At 45.4% G+C, this 20,363-nt stretch overlaps 1 protein-coding gene across 1 annotated transcript in view; it reads right to left on the minus strand.

The window, feature by feature from the left end:
* Positions 1-20,363, minus strand: part of CFAP221 (cilia and flagella associated protein 221) — a 663,664-nt gene that overhangs the window by 563,205 nt on the left and 80,096 nt on the right. The window contains exon 3 of the mRNA XM_086957336.1: positions 18,368-18,468. Coding sequence (XP_086813462.1) covers positions 18,368-18,468 — 101 coding nt within the window. The remainder of the gene's footprint in view (positions 1-18,367; positions 18,469-20,363) is intronic.

Consider the following 20,363-nt stretch of genomic DNA (forward strand, 5'->3'; position numbering starts at 1 on the left):
TGCTTCATGTCCGTTGCACCATCCAGGCAATCCTTTTCTTGGCGCGTTTATGATGAAACGATGAAGAAGCTAGAAACTTTTGGCACATTCTCTTTACAAGTACTACATTTTAGCGACTGGTTAGTGGCTTATACCTATGTAGTGCTTTAGAGCTCAAAGCGCCTTGGTGGGCATAGCAGTTATAACTCATGAAATATGGGGTTCAACTCAGAAGGAGGGGAGTGATTTTGAGTGCACGCCGGTCGTGATCAAACTCTTATGATGAGGTGCAGGACTTTCTCCTTCCTCGCCCCTCTCTGCAGCTTGTTTTCAGTGTCACTTTGTGTGCAGGGCTGTGAATGAGATATCCACGGTTAGCACTCAGTCTTCTCTGGCACCCTCGGCCGACCCCGGCGAGTCCAACCCGAGTGGCCGGAACGCGGTGCAATGCTCTGCTCTTTTCCTGGTGCACAGAGCCAGTGCCTCCACACGGTCATAAAAACACAGCAGTCAGTGTTGCTGAACCACCCTTTTACAGGAGATAAGAGTCTGGGCCTGATGAAAGGAGTGTTTGTCTTGTGCAGGGCAGGGGTTTACCTCCCCAAACCGAACAAACCCCTTGGGAGCTTTATCCAGGGTGGCCTATGCAGATAAACTGGGGTGGGGGTGTTTGTCGGGAGAGATGGAGCCAGTTTGAATTCGCAGAGAGACAGGAGGTAAACACCCCAGCCCTGTATTTATTTGTGGGCAGTTAATTATTAATATACAGCACAGCTACCTGTTATGGCACAGCAGGCACCCCACCCCCTCTCCTCTGTGAAACAGTAACAATATGGTATGTTACACAGATCTAAATAGCACACTGCTGCCGTTAGAGTGGCCTTACAGTGCTGTTCTAGAGCGGGCTCCTTCACTCCCCGATCTCCTGCTTACCACAACCGCCAGCCTGTTTTCTGGTTCTTTTGGGGGGGGGGGCTCATCAGCAGTGTTGTGCGTGTAATTAATTAGGTGGATTTCAAGCTCTTGTTTAATTTTGTAAATTTCAACAGTGTTTGCAGGGCTGGAATAGGAAAAAATAGCAACAGTGAGATAAATAATTGCAGTGGTGTCTTGGTGTGTGTTGGATGTTCACCAAGTCACATGCTAACTGGGAGGACTGTTAGTCCTATATTTATTATTCAAACTGGAGTATGTGTCTTCGGCAATGCCACCCTATAAACACCCGCATCCATACATACATTCACAATGAGACATGCATATGAAGACAGCTCTTCACACTGCTACTATAAGAGACTCTACAATGCAGTGGGTAAGGAAGGGAGCCAATGTGTTAGAGATTCGTAAAATATTTAAGAAAGTCCTCTAAATTTGAACCATCTTCCTAAATCGTTATGTCGGTTAGGGTTTTTTTAAGATTGTGCATGCAATCAGGATGTGATTATTCACACTAAATCCCTAGGGTCTGAATTAGAGGCACATGATGCCGTTGGCCTGTGTCTTGTGTTGCACAGTCGTTCTTCATGAAGTTAACCCCTGAAGTATCTATGTCTTTATGATACTATCATGCAAAACCTACTGTGGGCAAGCTTACCAGTGATTTGTTACACGGGCGTCTTAAGCTAAACGCAGTGCCTTTTTAAAGCCTATATAAAAACGGTGCCTTTATATGCCTGTAACCATCTCTTCCCTTCTTTCTCGCACAGTTTCTGCTACTCTGTCTAAAGTTAATTCAATGATTCAGGCACACACTACTTTTCCTTCAAAATACTACATTCTTTCTATTCTATACAGCTCTCATGCCTATCTATTCACTATGCCCCTACACAAATACACTACACACCACTCAATTCAACAACTAACAAATCCAATTCAAACCACATAATTCCACTGTAAACAACATATACCCACTCCAATGCAAACAGAAAAAACCTAAGTAAAAAACATCGTCATTTACATCGCCAGTAGCTCTAGCTTTCAAAAATGCGAGACTGATCGCATTGCTAATATTTGTGGGACCTGGAACTGCTTGCAGTATTCCCAAGTTTTAAAACAGTTGCACCTCCATATTCCTAAGCTCTTAAACAGTTTTTCAGGCACACCGTATCACATCGGCTTACCAACTGTATGTCAAGGCCAGGAAGTTTTGGAAGAAAGTGCCACTGATATAAGTAATCCACATTCAAATTTAACATGGCTTAGGGCAAATACCCTTGGATTTAGGGAGGTCTTGCTGTGGTACTCAGTATGGAGTAATTTACAATTGACACAGGGTCACTTAAATTTCAGGTAAGCAGTTGAAGCCACTGTTACTGCATTGCCTCTAATATGCCTAATATGGTTCCGAAACAGCACCCTCGCCTTCTCCTCACCTCATCAGAGCCACTCTGAACAATGTGCACTTTTTCAACAACTAGACACCTGGGGAATCCAGTGTGTGGTGACTTGCATGGCTCTCACCAGGTTTTTTTTACCCAGAATACCTTGCAAACATCAAAGGTTGACCGAAAAAAATGTTCTAGCACTATGTACAGAGACAGGCAATCGGGATAGCAGCGGTATTTGGGGCAGTGCTATGGCACAACCCAAGCAAACCTTTAAACCACAGTAATTTCTTTAAACTAGACAACCAGAGGATTCGTGGGTGGTGTGCCTTGTGTGGGTCTCATGAGGGTTTCTTACCCACAATGCCTTGCAATCTTCAAACTGTGCCTTAAATCACACATTTTCCTTACATTTCTGTGATGGACACTTCAGAAATCTGCAGGAATCTACAAAAATCCTACCACTCTGCCTCCCCGCCCGATTATGCCAATAAAAACGGAGCTTCACTTGTGTGGCTGGGACTAGTTGTCGAGATAGGAACGGTTCAAACCAAAGTCACTATGAGTCCCCCTTCACACTGAAACCCAGCCCACGATGTGGTACAATTACTGTTTAGGTGAGGGACAGAGACAAGTAACCTGATTTTAGAAAGGCCTATTCTCTATGACAAAATTTAGCATGACTAAGCTAAACCCCAAGGCGGAAACAGATCTAGAAATATATTTAGATGAAGGGAGCTGAAAGAAGCCCCTGGGATATGCCCACGGGGTTTCGAGAAATGCCTGTATCAAAAGTATGTAGTTCAATTATTTACAGGAAGCATACCTCATCCCCAAAAATGATAAATCAGATCTATCTATAAAATACATCATAGTTTCCCAGGTTCAGACACGCAGATGCAAGGTTGTTTCACATGGTTTATAAATGTTCCATCATTTTGATAAAATATTTACTTATTGAGTTTTAATCGTTGTGTCAATCCACACAAGAAAACCATCAACACAAAAAACAAGAACTGCGACAAAAAACTCCCCACCATTTAGAAATCATGTTATAAAAAATCATTAAGCATCCATGTCGGATTGCTATTGACCTCAGGCCAGTACCAACGATTACGGAGGACCAGCAGACAATGCCAGATTGCTGCTAGACAGAATCGAAGCAGAAGGAGGCATGGACCAGGACTGAAATGGACCCATGCATGTTTATCATTAGCTAATTACCTGCAAGTGACTGAGGCTATGCAAGTGCACATTCACCTTCCTTCCCTTCTAGAATGCACGTATTTGGGACTTTGCTGTAGAAAGACTAGCAGTTAATACCCAACTGTTGATAGCCAGCTGAATTAGCAACTGACCAGCACATGTATGGTACATATGTTACATTTTTGAGGCAAGATAGTCAGGAATCTGAACTACATATCGCAGTTTGCAGGATGGGGCTGAAAAAACTGATGAGGCCTCAGACTGGGGTATCTGTCAAATTCACATTTTGCCCAAACACAGGGAAAGATGGTTTAGTCAAAACATTTGAAAGCCTAATTAATCAGGATTTAGCCATATTCTGATAATATGTCTAAAGCTTGCATTAATTTGACCAAAAGCAATGGGCAGCACAATGTAATAATTAAGATAAAGGTGATAATATTGTACTCTGGGATGTGCAACTGTACTTAGAAGAAGCATATATACGGTTAAATGACGACATATATACGGTTAAATGACGATAAATCGTATAAGCGACTCAAAAGTGATACCCCCATGACATGCTGAAGAAAACTAGATGCAATACTGTTGAAATGGTAGGATACAGGTACGTTATCAACGGGTGATGTACATTACCTCAGAGTTGGTCATCCTGTAACTCCCACATTATAGCTTTTACGGAAATGCATACATTTCTACACAAACCACCAGGAAAATTGATAGTGACAAGTATTGATTTTTCAAAAGAATACATTGGGAATTATGTAAATATGTTTCTTTTCCCCTATGTTACTAGTCAAACATATGTCTGTAATATCATGGGTTATCACAGAAAGAAGAATATTGTCTATGCCACTAGATATCATATTGTTGTATTTTAGTGGACGCCATTCACATGGACTAACTGAATAATTTTTGTGAGCTAGATCTGCATCATTTTTCTACACAACAAAGTGCAATTGGAGTTTATGGACTTTATTCTTTTGAATAATTAATTTCCTTTTTGATGGAAAATAATTCCTTTACAAATGCTGTGTTGTCATGGTCTCATGTGTAGCTAACACGTTTGCGAATCCCATGATCAGATACAGGGCGATGAATATGGCTTTAAGACTAAGCTTGCAGAAATGGCAAAGAAATATAATGTTATGGTTAAGATACATTGATGACCTGCAACTGTTTAGTCGGAAATTATGTCGGAAAAGATATGCATGTTAGGCAAGGACGTTCAGTGGACTAATTTGGGATACACCATATAATATGTTGCACTCTACGTGTATGTAACAGTTAATACTATGTGTATTCCAAATAGCGTTTTGCCTCAGTTCGAGTACTGGATTATGGGAGTTATTTTTTTTTTATTTTGATAAAAAAGGAGGACATCTGAACTAAGGGAGTATATGAGCCTCCTTAACAAAACTGATTATAATATGTATTTTAACAAGAACTAAAGATTTGGAGAGAGTAGGATATTAGATCTTATGTTGTTTGTTAAACAAAGAAGTCTGCATAGCAAATTATTTCAGAAGCTCCTTGCGATTAAATCATATTTACATGCTCAAAATTGTCAATCAATCAAATTAATTGCTAGCATTCCGCTTGACGATATGATAAGGATCAGACCGAACTGTTTGGAAACATCAGATTTGTCATAGGTGGTTGCTAAAATGGAAGAAAGATTTTCTGCCATAGGATACGATCCTACCACCACCAGCAATGCAATATTAAAGGCCCTTTTGCAAAATAAAGATACTTTGCTTGTACCCGGCGGGAAACAACAAGAACTAGATGGTCAGCACAGATTTATTGCCAAATATACAAGTCATATTTATATGATGACCAACATTCTCAACAAGCATTGGAATATGCTTTGTGCAGATTTGTGTTGCGCAATCTCCAACAATAACATTTTCTCAGGTCAATTCAATAGATAACATTCTAACTTAGAGACACTTTGTAAATAAGAAGCAGACCAATTGGTTATATAATAAGGTGGTAGGCTTCTACTCATGCGGAGAAAGTAAATCTGTGATATTTGAATGAATAGATGTAAATTGATTGAGAATCAACACAGTAACAGAAAATTTGAGATGAGATCCTTTATTAATTGTCAAACAGATCTTGTGGTTTATGCATTGCTGTGTCCTTGCAATCTAATCTATAGCCATGACTATACGTCCTCAAAGGTTTTGGAGCAAATTACTAATATCCAAGCAATCTAAGATAGCCACTGTCTGGAAATGATCATCCTCTGCAATTTTATGAGGGCTTAGAAAGCAAGGAAACCAATGAAGGCTTTGACAGATGCATGAATATCACGAACTATAACGTGGCAACCCCTCTCACTCACTCTAAGAATGAATTATCAATGATAGGGAGGTCAGAATCAAAATAAAGGGACCTATGATATTTAGGAGCTATGCCCTCAGTAGAAGGCCTCTGAGAGACCTGAGTAACTAATGTAACGTTTTCTGAATTTTAATAATCTCCTAAATCCCAAAATGCACCACACTCTCTTTAAATTCAGAGTGGGATTACACCCACTCCATGTGCACCTTGCCATGGTGTGCTCTTTGAAGAAGTAAGAGGGTTTGTGTAGATGTGGACTTAAGAGACATTGTACAAAGGTTCATATACTTTTAGACTGTCCATATTGTTTTTACTTTGCAACGGAACATTTGAAAGCCAATTCAAAATAATATATATTAGGTAGAGGTTGATGGCATTTCGTTTTATGTTTACAAATGGAATTTCTTGATGTAACATGTGTATTTGCCAGATTTTTATTGTCTATAAATGACAAGCTGCCATGCCAGTCGTAGCTAAAATATTTATTTCAATCTAGCATGTTGTGCCAGATTTATTTTATTTAATTAATTTATTTATTTATTTGGTTTCAAAAGTGACCTTTATTGATAACTGCGAGGTTGACACAGCAGGGTGCCTACATCCCAGCGGGCCGGCACAGCAGTAATTAGACATTCTATACAGTAGATATTGGGGGGGCAAACACAGCAAGCCGCCTACAACCCCTCAGGGGGCCGGCTGCGTCAGGTGGCAAGCAGGGCATACAGTCATCAACTCAGGTCTCTAACCAAAGTCCCCAAACCAATAAACCCAGTAAGCCACAGTGGTAGTTGCACTATCACCTAGCAATTCAGACCAGTATCCAGTCAGATTACACACAGCGCTCCTAACCGAAGTTCACCACCCCACACAACCTATATCAGTTCTTCTCGTGTTAAAAAGAGATCAGCATGGCACTATAATCGGAAGGCCCCCTCCTCCACAATCCCCTCCTCGTCCCTCCCCCAGTCTCCCACCCGATCAGTGTCTGGATCTCTGTCCCCTGTGTAAGCATATGCTAGTAAATATAATTGGAGAGGAGCCCATATGTCCTTAGAGCAGATTGAGAGTGGCATAAGTTATGCGTAGGTCTGTAATTGTTCCTGGAAATATGTAAGGTCATATAGCCAATCCTTAAATTTGGGGGCGCGGCCTCGCACCGAGGGACAGGCAATCTGCCGTTTTGCCATCAAACGACCCAGGGAGACACACTTCCTCACTTTGGCAGGAACCTGTTCCGTATCTCCCAATAGGGCAGTAAAGGGATCATCGGATACATGTTTCCCAGTCATCTCATCTATTGCATGCAACATCTCCCTCAGTATTCCCGAACAGGCGGGCAGTCCCAGGCCAAGCAACCCTGACCCCGCATCTATCACAGCTGGCATTGTCGCATACACATAGTTGGTGCAACCGAGCAGGTGTGTAATATAATCGGTGAATATATTTGTAGTGTATCAGGCGTAGCCTGCTATTAGCGGAAATAGCGCCCATCTGGCGACAGCAGTATGACCATTGCTCCACCGTGATGGAAGTTCCTAATTCCGCCTCCCACTTATCCTTAGCCGGCGCTGGGTCCCTCTCCCAGTCTCCCTGAGTCGAGCGATACAATCACGACACCACATGTGCCGGGGAGTGTATTGTAAGAGAGTATGTAGGGGAGCCATAACAGGGGGCTCCGATGGAAAGCACTGGGTCAAGGAGCGCATATCTTGTCGAAGACGCACGTAGTAGAAGCGTTCCAAGGGAGTGGGGGAAGTGGTGCCAAAGAAGTTGTCGCTAGATTTAAACTTCCCATTTTTGTAGAGCTGGCCCCAGGTAAGATAGGCCAGTTTGCGTAGCATCCGGCGGCATCCTCCCTCTGTCGTGACTGGTAGATCATGTCTCCCCTGCAAGGGAGTCAGTGGCGAATAGAGAACAGGGCATTTAAGTTTACGTGCTAAATTGTGCCATGCACTGGTCATACATTGAACAGTTGTAGCCACCAAGTGTCTAGAGACTGTGGCAGTGCTAAGGTACGCGGTGCTTGGCGTGGGGGCCATTTAACCATCTTCGATAGCTAAGTGTGGCATGTACGGGAGAGGGTGCATCCAATAGGCCGCGAAGTGCGCCTGAGCGCAAATGAAATATAACTCCATATCGGGGACTTCAAATCCCCCAGCTTCAAAGGGACGAGTGAGAACCTCCCACGCCAGTCTGGGCTGCTTTCCTCCCCACGCTAATCCAATCAGCTGGGCTCTGACACATTAAACAAAATATTGGCTTGGCGCATACGGAATATTTGGAAATAGGTAGAGAAGCTTTCGTAGAATTACCATTTTTTTTTAAGATTCTCTGGCCGCCATAGACAGGGGCATCGCAATCCATCTGGTGATCTTATCTGTGATTTGATCCAATGTCCGTCCGTAGTTGGACTGCATCATCTCCTCCTGGCACCTAGAGACCCGGATGCCAAGATATGCGAGTGTGTCCCCGCACCATTTCAGCGGTAAGTCAGGAGCGAATTTCGGTGTGGCATCCGTTAAGGGGAAGATTTGAGATTTCTCCCAACTCACAGTAATCCCAGACAACTGACCAAAGGAAATCAGCAATCGAAGTAAAGGGTTGAGGCTAACGGCCGGGTCCCGCATGTACAGCGTGAGATCGTCAGGATACAGGGAGATTAAGATCTGCCTCTCCGGGCATGGTCCCGGAAATGTTGTCTAATCTCCGCCGCCAGGGGCTCAATGGCAATAGCAAAGAGTAGGGGCGACAAGGGGCATCCCTGTCGGGTGCCCCGAGAGATTGCGAAGGGGCCGACTGAACACAGTTAACCATCACTCTAGCTCTCACACCCAAATATAGCAGATTGATCCACTCAAGGATGGGGGCAGGGAAACCCATTCGCTGCAATACGAAGGCAAGGTAGTCCCACTCCAGGGAATCAAACGCCTTAGTGGCGTCAAGAAATACGGCAGCGGTGGTAATGTCGGGATCTATGTCTTGGAGGAGGGCGAATAGTGTACATAAATTATGTGACGTGCCACGAGTGGGCACAAAGCCCGATTGATCAGGGAGTACCAATGCTGTCATAAGGGGACTAATCCGATTAGCAACTAATTTGGCCAGAATTTTTGCATCTACATTTATTAAGGATAGAAGCCTATATGAGTCACAATAAGCAGACGGCTTTCCCGGCTTAGGTATGGATATAATTCGTGCCTCGCGCATGGAGGGAGGAAGTATACCCGTCTCCCGAGCTTCCTCAAAAACATGCCGTAGTACTGGGGTAAGTAGATGATGAAAGGTCTTATAGAATTTCGCCGGGAGGCAATCCGGCCCCGGCACCTTCCCCGATTGCAACTGCATTATCCTCGTGGTGTCATAAGAGAAATTCCCTCTGCCCGTCTCCCAACCAGGCGATCGCTGTATCTTAAAAATAGGAATTGAAGTTCATTGTCTGGGTTCTATGTGTTTTATAGAGGCCCTTATAAAATTTACGATAGATCTCCAGAATTTCAGCCGAATCCCTCTGTGTTTGACTGTTGTCTTCTTCAATCTCTAACACTATATTAGAAAACTGCGGGGGTCGAATCTGCGCCGCCGACGCCTTCCCAGTTCGGTCGCCCTCCCCATATTGCCGCGCTTTATGATACTTCCCTCTGTACTTCCATTCTTTCTCCGCTGCCTCTTAATATTTGCTAAGTACACTACGCAGCTTGGCTTGCAACTCAGACGTGGGGTTGAGCTGCAGTTCCGAGTCAATTTCCTTGAGTTCCAACTCCAGTCAGCACAGAGTGGTGCGGATATCTCTCATAATACCGCCACTCTTGGCAATACACAGCCCCCGTATGGTGACTTTGAACGCCTCCCACACTGTCGAGTAGCTGTCGACCGAAGACTCCTTTCGGGGGAAAAATTCAACGATCTCCCACTCTAGTTCCTGCTTAAAGACCGGGTCCAATGAGGACAGGGGATTAAAACGCCAGAATTGAAAGGGAGGGTCCATATGCATAGGGGTTATAGCGACCAACACAGGAGAGTGATCCGAATAAGTCCGGGGGAGGTGTGAAGAGTGCGCCATTCAGGGAATGAGGCCCTTCGTAACATACCATGCGTCAATTCTAGACCAGGAGGCCCAAGCCGTGGTGTAGCAAGTACCCTCCCGCCTCGTCGGGTGTATGTGTCGCCAGGCATCCAGTAGATCATGGTCCTCAATTATCATCTTGAGGGTGGATTGCACGTGGGAATAGTGGTGTGGCTGCGGATGTGAGCGGTCTAATGTAGGGTCAAACGTGACATTAAAATCCCCCCCCATAGTAGGTGTGTGGAGCCAATCTCTAACACTTTGCCCCAGAGTACTCGAAAGAACTCCGGATCGTCTGTGTTCAGTCCATGGCATGAGACCAACCTAAATGATTGGACATCGATCCTGCCCCAAAGAATAGAATACCAGCCCTGTTTGTCTATAGCGGAGCCCAGCGGGGTGTAAGGGAGGGACCTCTTCACTAATATGCATGTGCCACGAGCGTATGATGAGTAGGATGAGAAGCATATGTAGCTAGCCCAATGCGCGGCAAAGGTGGAGGGGACAGCGGGATTAAAGTGCGTCTCCTACAGCATCGCGCTGTGTATGTCATGCCGGTCTAAGTAGGTTAATATGCGTCTCCGCTTGCGGGGTTCCCTCTAGTCCTCTTAAGTTCCAAGTGAGAAAGCGATATGTGGGTTGGCTCGAACAATCAGTCATGGCGTAAATTGTGGGAACATTGTCCTAACAATCGGTCTTACAGGAGTTGGGAGTGACATCTAGGCAATAGGTTACTGTGATGCTCTATGACGTGTGGCTTGTGGCAAGGTCTATTACTCCTCATAGCCGTCAACAAAACATTCCCTCCCCCCTCAGCAGCCTAAACCTGCCGTGGCCCACATCCCTCCCCCCCTCCCCCACTTCCTGCAACCAAGTGTTCCCAACGGGGGAGCACAGTACAGTCCATGCCATAACTGGCAAAAAAACATTACCAATCATAGCAAGTAAGGGTTCACCTGAGAGGTGGAGTCCAGAGGGCGACAAGGGGTCTTCCCCGCCAAGGCAAGGGTGTTGGGGAATCATATGCAGGGTCATTGTGGTATCTAATTCAAAGGCAGCCACGTTGTCTTAGGACATTGACACCTCCTTAGTTCAGGGATAGCATGTAGTGGACCTTGCCCTTGCACACAGACCAGGGGACAGGGGGACCAGGCCACCCTCAGTCGGTCCTCACCTCCTCCACGGCATCGTCCAGTGTTTTGTAGCCCAAAGGTACATCCGTGTCATATCAAAAGGATGATGTCAAACTTGCCCTCCACCCCCGGGCCACCACAACAATCATCCCTTATCCTCAATATCATCAAGGTCGTCATCAAGGGGCGTAATCTTCGTAGACAAGCCAGAGGCTGGGGTCCCCAGATCATCCCACATCCGAGGTGCCTCCCCTGGCCTCAGGGTGATGCGGCAGGGAGACACGTTCCGCTGGCCTTTTCGGCAAGGTTTTTAGGAAGTCCTGTGCAAGCTGCGGAGTACTGAAGAAATGTTGTTTGCTTTGATAGGTTACCTTAAGTCGGGCAGGAAAGAGCATCGCGTATGGAATGTTCAACTGTTGTAGTTTCTTTTTCACCGGTAGAAATTTCCTCCTCTGTTCCTGAACGGCCATAGTAAAGTCAGGATATGTAGATATGTCCGATCCCTCATGGCGCAGCTGCCCCCACTCCCTGGATAAGCGAAGGGAGGCATCCCGGTCCCGATAATTTAGCATCCATGCGATGATCGGGTGAGGCATCGTCCCAGGAACTGGGAGAGCTGCCAGTGTGCGGTGAGCTCTCTCGACCACCAATATCGGTGAGAAAGCATCTCTTCCAAAGAGCGCGATGAGGAGGCGTTACACGCATTCTTCCATTTTCCCGGTAGCTGCGCATTCCGGTATTCCCAAAATGCGAAGGTTGTTCCTCCGAGAACGGGATTCCAAATCCTCGTTCTTTGCTGCTATCACTCTCAGCACCCTCTCCATTTCCAGGGTTCGGGCAGTTGTCGTAGTCGAGGTGTCTTCTAGATCCGATACCCGCCGCTCCGCCTCCGCCAATCGCTCCTCATGCCTATTCACCTTGTGGGAGACCCCATCTAGTCGCGCAGACATGGAAACCATCTTGGATTCAATGGAGGTCAGGCTGGATGGCATAGCCAGTAGTAAGTCTTTCAAATCTGCAGTGGATGGTGCCCGAGCCTCCGCTGGTTCTTCCTCAGGATCTGTCTGGGAGCGGGTGTTCTTCCGTGCCTCAAAATTCAGCCTGTGCTGGCGTCCATCCGGTTTCGCTATGGCTGGGTACAGAGCATCGCAGTGTACGAGACAGGGGTGGCTACTCAGCTGCGCAGGTCCCAGATTTCACCTGTGGGCCTGTTCTCATGTAAATACCCAGATAAAGCTAGTTCCTGTCTCTATAATGCCTCTCAGGATGAAAAGCAACGTCGTATGAATCCGCCAGTAATCCCCAGTCCGCCCGGGATGTCCCAAAAGTGCCCCTTCCTTTGATCTCTGCACGCTCCCTGGGTGTGTCAATATGATGGGGGTGTTTCCCCCAGTACACCAGATGAGTAGGATCTAATCCATTTTCCTGTTGGTCTACCTCTTCTGGCCGGGCCTGGGCAGCATTGTAGGTTATGAGCATCAAATCAAGGTAGGGGAAGACAACTTTTATTTTCTGCTCGAGGCAATACAGATCTCCAGCTCACCCTGCATCTGCGCAGGCCACTCAGCAGGTCGCTAGAGCAGGCCCGGCACAGTCTTCCTCTTCTGTGTCTCCTGCTTATTTAAAGGTGGTGCTGTGTTTTTCGTCTTCCCTCCAGGGGTCGAGCATGTCTACCAGTGATTGGGACAGAGTGGTTTCATGCGGCTATCCACAGCCTCGTCGCATTGCAGATCTGCCTCCTTGTCCCTCGGGCATCTCCCCAGCTCATCTGCCCGAAATGCGGGCCTCGCACACATTCACCACACCCCGGGTTGCTGTGCAGCAGTGCCCCTCCTTCTTCGCTGTTGTTCCGCTAAAGTCTCTGCCGGTCCCAGGGCCTCAAACCTCTCACCGCCATGGATGTCCACCGCAGCCCCTGGGTCCCTGGTCCAGCCCCTCAGCGCTCTTCTACCTTCTTATTCCCAAAATGCGAAGGTTGTTCCTCCGAGAACGGGATTCCAAATCCTCGTTCTTTGCTGCTATCACTCTCAGCACCCTCTCCATTTCCAGCGTTCGGGCAGTTGTCGTAGTCGAGGTGTCTTCTAGATCCGATACCCGCCGCTCCACCTCCGCCAATCGCTCCTCATGCCTATTCACCTTGTGGGAGACCCCATCTAGTAGCGCAGACATGGAATCCATCTTGGATTCAATGGAGGTCAGGCTGGATGGCATAGCCAGCAGTAAGTCTTTCAAATCTACAGTGGATGGTGCCTGAGCCTCCGCTGGTTCTTCCTCAGGATCTGTCTGGGAGCGGGTGTTCTTCCGTGCCTCAAAATTCAGCTTGGGCTGGCGTCCATCCGGTTTCGCTATGGCTGGGTACAGAGCATCGCAGTGTACGAGACAGGGGTGGCTACTCAGCTGCGCAGGTCCCAGATTTCACCTGTGGGCCTGTTCTCATGTAAATACCCAGATAAAGCTAGTTCCTGTCTCTATAATGCCTCTCAGGATGCCAAGCAACGTCGTATGAATCCGCCAGTAATCCCCAGTCCGCCCGGGATGTCCCAAAAGTGCCGCCGCGTATCAGACTTCACTCCGGACTAGAGCTCCCCAAGGGCACTCCTCGCCTTCTCCACAGCCCGCAGCAGAGCCCCACTTATTTACAGGGTCACTGGGTCTCGCAGGCTGGAGGCAAGCACCCCATACGCGGTTCTCCGCACGGCCGCCGTATCCTCAGATTACCTCAGCCTCACTCCATTTCTCCTCCCAGGGTGCCGGAGGCCAACAGCAGTTTTCACCGCATAGGCAGCAGATACCAGCAATATTGCCAGCTGTACTTATCGCCGCAGTGGAGCCCCTCTTGTTGTCAGGGTCAGCGGGTCTCACAGGGAGGGGGCAAGCGCCCCACACTCGGTCCTCCTCACGTCCCCCGGCTCTGCAGCTCAACACAGCCTCGCCGCCATTTCTCCTCCCAGGGCGCGAGAGGCCAACAGCAGTTTTCTCCGCAAAGGCAACAGGTACCAGCAATATTTCCAGCTGTACTTATCGCCGCTGCAATCCGATTTTCGGAAATGTCAGTTTAAGCTATAACTTATGAACAATAGCCAGGATAAAAGGCGGATATTGTCCCCGAACTGCAAGAGCCTCACACGGGTGCGGCCATCTTGCCTGATTTATTTTATTATATTGTTATGATTTGATATATATTTTATACATGGTATGTGACTACATGAGGGATTTTAACTATTTATTAGACAAGATCTCAACAAAAACTATTTTCACTACTACCACAACTACTAACCTATAATGGAGGCATGAGTAAAATATTAAGAGTCAGGAATTTTTTATTTAATAACATTTTTATTAGGTTTTCATATACCAAACCTGTCTCTAAAAAAAAGTACAAAAGACACACTTACTTTCACAAAACACCCCCCCCCCCTCAATGGTCTTACAGGAATTGTGTCCCAAGCTGACGTGGTTGCCCCTTTCTGTCTCACCCAACCAGATCATAATAAGTCCACCATTTGCTCCCAACGTTGTTATACTTTTGAATTGTTTCTTCCTATTTAGCACACTGTCCATGCCCCTTCTCCAGCTCATGAAGGGGGGAGCGTTGGGAGATTTCTAGTCCTTGGCAAGGTCATGTTTGGCCAGAACCGTAGAAAGGACCCTATTTTACCTGGGAATGTTGTGCAGCCAAAAGATAGCGTGCAATGAGCTTTGCCTTAATAACACTCAGCAGGGGAATTAATGATAGACTGAGGGGCTTTTCAAAAAGCACTTGGAAGGCAAGAAGTAGCACCGACAGCTTAGGTTTTATTGCATTAAGATGCGAGCCACGGTCCTGGAACCATACTCAAAGGTATTTTAGCTATTACTGCTTTTAACTGGGATTCAGCCCAGGTGCCAGCCTCCTTTCTTAATCACTTTTTCTAACCATAATTTGAACTATGTGTTGTGTTGAATCGTAGACGTTTGATTTGCCTTGATGTATGTATCGAGGTTGCTGGAAAGTCTCTGAAGACCTACACCAGACTGATTGAGTAGTACTACTTAATCCGCATATTTTAAGGCTGTCACACTCTGACCACCTATGGTACGAGGGTGAGGCTGTACCTGATCTAGCATAGTACTCAAAGTACAAATAAATGAATTAAAGAGAGTGGGGGAGAGCATGCATCATTGTGTTAGCCCTTTGTATGTGGTCACTTTGCGGCGAGGGTGTGATTTTCACCCAGCTGTATTCGGACCAGGCCCGGACTGGCCGTTGCGGGCACCGGGCAAACTCCCGGTGGGCCGCACGGGTGGGGGCCGGTTTGGGACCCCTGGGGGCCGTTTTTGTTACAGGGCCGTTTTGCTGCAAAAACGGCCCTGTAACAAAATCGTCTGAAACCCGGCCCTGGCAGAGAGCGCGGCCGTCCCCCCTCCCCCGGGAGGTGGGGAGGGGGGGCCGGTCAAGCACTTTGCCAGGGCCGGTTTTGGTTCCCAGTCCGGCCCTGATTCGGACCCAAGTATTGGTGTAAAGCAGTTGGATGACATGGAGAAAATTGGCCGAAATGTTCCAGGAGACCAGTTTCTGCCATAGCAGATTCTGATTGGCATGATTGAATGCCTTGGTGAAGTCGAAATAAGTGTAATATAGACTCCAAGACATACAATTCAATTCCACATTATTCCACTACACTCAATACTACATCATTACTATCCACATAATTACACTGCATATCATGCCACATAATTTCACTACACATAACTCCAATCAACACTGCACAATCCCAAGCCACATTAATTCCACAAACAATTACGCTACAACCCACATATTTTCACATCACATAATTGCAATCCTCAAACTATAATTCAATATTATGCCACATAATTCAATTCTACTACAAGTAACTCAACATCACACAATGTCACTCCACATAAATCTGCACCATTCAAGATAATGATACTCTACATTAATCCACTCTGCACCAACCCACATATTTACACTACACATACATCCACTTCACTCCATAACCCATAGCTAAAAGACATTGGCAACGCCAATAGCTCTCGGATTGCCAAGACCTATTGGCTTTGCCAATGCTTGTTTTTATATATGGCATATAATACTGACCTTTCCATGAGTCCAGTATGGTGTCAGCAGTCAATGATTAAACAGATCGGGGAAGGAAGCTGACCAGTACTCCATGTCTTGTTTATAGTGCATAGCAGGCTGGCCATATTTTCAGCCTGCACAAGTTTAATAATGTAATATCGGTAGCCAGCATTACTTCTCTAAAAATTGCTTCAGCACCATAGATAAAGCTTAAGCCTCATTTGCCAGTGGCTAAGGCAGAGGAGCGTCGCCCCCACTGCTCTGCAGCAGGAAACATAAAATTGTAATAATTGTGTAATTATAATTTAATGTTTCCTTCTGCGCAGCTTTCTGGGCAGGGTGGAGTGGGGCTGCTTCAAGGACAGAGAAGCAGGGGAGAAGTGGTTTGCCCACTCCTAAGTGCACAACTGTTTGGTCAGCCCTCTCAGACCGCCCAAAACAGTCATGCGCATTACCCATATTCTCCATGCAGGCTGCATTACAGCCTGCATGGAGAACATGCCCAGGCCCCCATTCCCTGGCTGGGTGCCAATCCATGGCACTCAGACCAATCACAACCCTGCATTGCAGCATTGTGATTGGCTATAAAGAGCCTGGGAGCCGAGTGCTTCCTGCAGCTTCCTGTATCCTGCTGCAAGACCGGAGGAAGATGGAGGAGAGCACGGGGGCCGGCCAGCGGTCACAGGTGTTTTAAAAAAAAAAAAACTAACCCACACTGATAAATACCAAACAAAGTGGGCCATTTAAACCATGATGGACAGTCCGACATCTACCTGCTACTGCTTTTCTGAAAGTAATAGTTACATTTCATACAGTGCATTGGCTGATTCTCTATTTATTCCTACACTAGTTTATATATGCTATCTCCAAAATGTAATAAAAGGTGCTGAACACCCATTAAAATTGTTTGATTGAAACCCTTTAGATTGTGTTATCATGCAATATACACAGGCTGAAAATCAGGTACACATTTTTAGGAGCACATTTCGGGGCTATTACAGATAGATGTCATTTTAACTGGGCCAAGGTGATTGACTGATGATTAAAAACAAGGTGCTGATTTATATTTTGATTTCTTTCTTTTGACGTGGAGAGAGTGAGTTCTTTGAGAAATGCTTATGTTGGGAGTATGAGATGTCATTGTATGGAACTTTATTTGACTCTGAGATCTAATAAAAAACAAACAATTTAGTTATGTTAACAAACAAGCCTTTCAAGGCCCTGGCTCATGATGAAAATAAAATACAATATGTTTCAAGTTGTTTTGGGCTTGAAGACAGTGGAGTAACTTAGTGCTTATAATGGCTGGTATGAGCCCCGAGCGCCAACATTCTGATGTTTGTCTTAATGTTTCTCCCCCTTAAATTTAGATCATTCTACCCTCAGAGAGTGGAATGTTCTAATAGCCTTATAGCCCTTTTGCATTGGACTATGCCATTTGTCAAAGGCCCTCTTCCTTGGTATAGGAGCGAGCCGCTAACTCCGGTTCAGGGCACTTAACAACTGTTTGAGCCCTCGACAGCAGGCTATGTGGCTTGATTAGAACATTGAATTGTTGGAAGCTCCACTGAAGACAATGCAGTGTTTCAGGGTTTATAATGGCTGGTATAAGTCTTCTGAGCCCTTAAAATGTTTGACATTCTGTTACTCTCTGTTTAATTTGGAGCATTCTACCTTCAGTGGGTGGAATTTTCTAATAGTCTTATACTCTTTCAACCTCAAGCTATAGCAGTTGTTAACGGTCCTCTGCCTCGTTATAGGCCTTAAGGGTATAACACTTGACAGCTGTATAAATAAATAATCCACATTTGTAAAGCGCAAACAATCACCGGTAAGGGTCTCTAGGCGCTGGGGGCCGTCGGGAAGATTTAGCAAGCTATTGCCCAGGGTCACAAGGTGCTGGGCTAATCTGCCGCCGGTGCCGAGGATCGAACCGTGATTCCCAGATTCCAGAGGCAGTCGCCCTAGCGGCGGCCCCACACCTCTTTCTCTAGCTGTGCATTAGCCTATAATAAAGGCTGGTGAGAAGCTAATACAAAATGTTTTCAATGTTATGAGAAACAGAAAATATGCCAAAATGTCAACAATATGGTAAATGGAAATGAAACATGTCATAGGAGCTATGTACAATTCTGTTTGTTCTAAGGCAGAAAAGGAGCCCATGGCATTCAAAGGTGGAGATCCTTGTTGTACTCATTTATATGAACACAATTATTTGTTCTTCCCATTAACTCACCACAACTAGCTGGTGGTGCTCCTTTAGTTCATAACCTCCAAAATGCACCACACTTGGCTCAGCTTGTATGACACTGTTCCTTAATATTTTGGTGTAAATTTCTGCAAAGGCAACACATGAAGTTAGTCAGTACAAATCTAATGGAGAATATGGCAGCCATCAATACGAAGGCAAAGTTAGACGCAATGAAAATTTTTTCTTAAGTGAGTCAAAAATTTTGCAAGCAAAATAATACCAATTACAACTCCCTTCTTTCAAAAAAAGATGTTAATCATCTTTTAGCAAGCTAATTGTATTTTCCCTTCTTTCATCTACGGAGCTGTGCCTACTCTAAAACTATAAGTCAAAATAAACAGCCATTTTACACAATTTATTCGCATTAATGGGATTGACATGTTAGAATTGATATCAATCAGCAAATATGCTCCACCAGAAAGTCAGGTCAGTCTTTACTGAATACCTTGTAGGGTATGCAGCCATTAGGTACAATAAAAAACTAATATATGGTTTGATTATATATAACAGTGTTTACCTTTACAGCTGACGTTTGCTAACATAACACATATATTTCAAATGAGCCTCATGTTCCATGTGAATTCAATTAGTGGGTATATTACCTATCTTCATAACTGCGAGCAGTGACAAATCTATTAACTACATTTTAGACTGCTGCGCCTTGGAGTACTCACTGAACGAAGTGAGTTAAATCAATTAACCCAAAAGTGCAGGCACCTGACAATAAATCCTTAATGTCCACCCTTCTATGCAGAGCATATGTTGTTACTCGACTCTTTGGGAAAACGAGGCTTGGTTGTAACTTAACAAAAGATACAATCCAATAGGGAAATCAATTCTTTGGAGATACTCATTACTTTTCTAAACATTCAATTAACCCAGAATCAACTGCCTGTCCATGCGGATATCAACTGATCAGGTGATTTAAAAATTAGATCCCTTTGAGTGCCCAATGTACAAAGGTTCTTCTCCATAGCCATTTTGGAGGTGCATGGAGGAGGCAAGTTAGCAGCTAAACTAGGTGTTTACATCCCCATAGGCAGGAAGAAACAGTCTGCAAGGTTACCAATGACTTTCCAAGTATAAGTGATGGCGATCAGCAAAGCAGTTGAGGGGTAAAGAATGAATGCACTCAAACGAAGCACTCACACACTGCAATAAGGTGAGCCAGTACCACTTTAAGATCCTGCAACACTGGGGCAGAAGGTTTTAGAGGAAATATGTTTATTGGTGGCACTTAAAAAACAAATCTGGCCATGGTGTCTGCACAAAAACATAACAGCCCTATGTAATAGGCTCTAGACCAAAAAGATGAGGTCTGGCCTTTCCAGTGATGAAGCATAACCCTGAAGCAGGCATGCTGCATGTTGGTGTGCTCACCACCAAGGAGGCTTTAGGATAAGGGTGTAGTATCGCTGGGATGGTGTCTTCTAGTTCACAAGTTGGTTGACAGAGTGATAGCAGTCAAAGGGTTAGTGTTCCCGATGGGTCCGTGTTGCACTCATCCGAACAACCGTCTATGTACCAGGGGTAGCCAAGGACTCAAAGTGGATTTGCGGAGATGATTCAAGGGCCTCCATCCATGAGGATCTGGATTTATCTCTTTCCTTTCATAGCGTTTCAACTATTTGATTTAATGCACCTCTGCCCAAGATCGGCATGACATTTCAGTGGTTTTAACTGCAGCTTTGCATTGGCATCAGTGATGCCAATATTAGTCTCTTTGATACTCTAGCTGTGCTAGATCAGCTGAATTGGCAGTCCCCATGGATTCATCGTCTAGACCAGTAAGAGAGTGTTGAAGTCTCCAGGTTCTAGTACTGTTTGGTCTTTCATGACTGCCGGTTTAAGGTCATATTTAATGTCTCATTGCTGCTGTTTGGGACGTAGTATCAGGTTTTTCCTTCTTGATGCTTTTTTGAGTGAGAAGTGTGCTGCAAAATAGATGGAGTCATCTCTAACATGAATGGCCCACTCTTCT

The sequence above is a fragment of the Lissotriton vulgaris genome, chromosome 2_1 (genome assembly GCF_964263255.1).
Source record: "Lissotriton vulgaris chromosome 2_1, aLisVul1.2, whole genome shotgun sequence".
In the NCBI taxonomy this organism is placed as follows: domain Eukaryota; kingdom Metazoa; phylum Chordata; class Amphibia; order Caudata; family Salamandridae; genus Lissotriton; species Lissotriton vulgaris.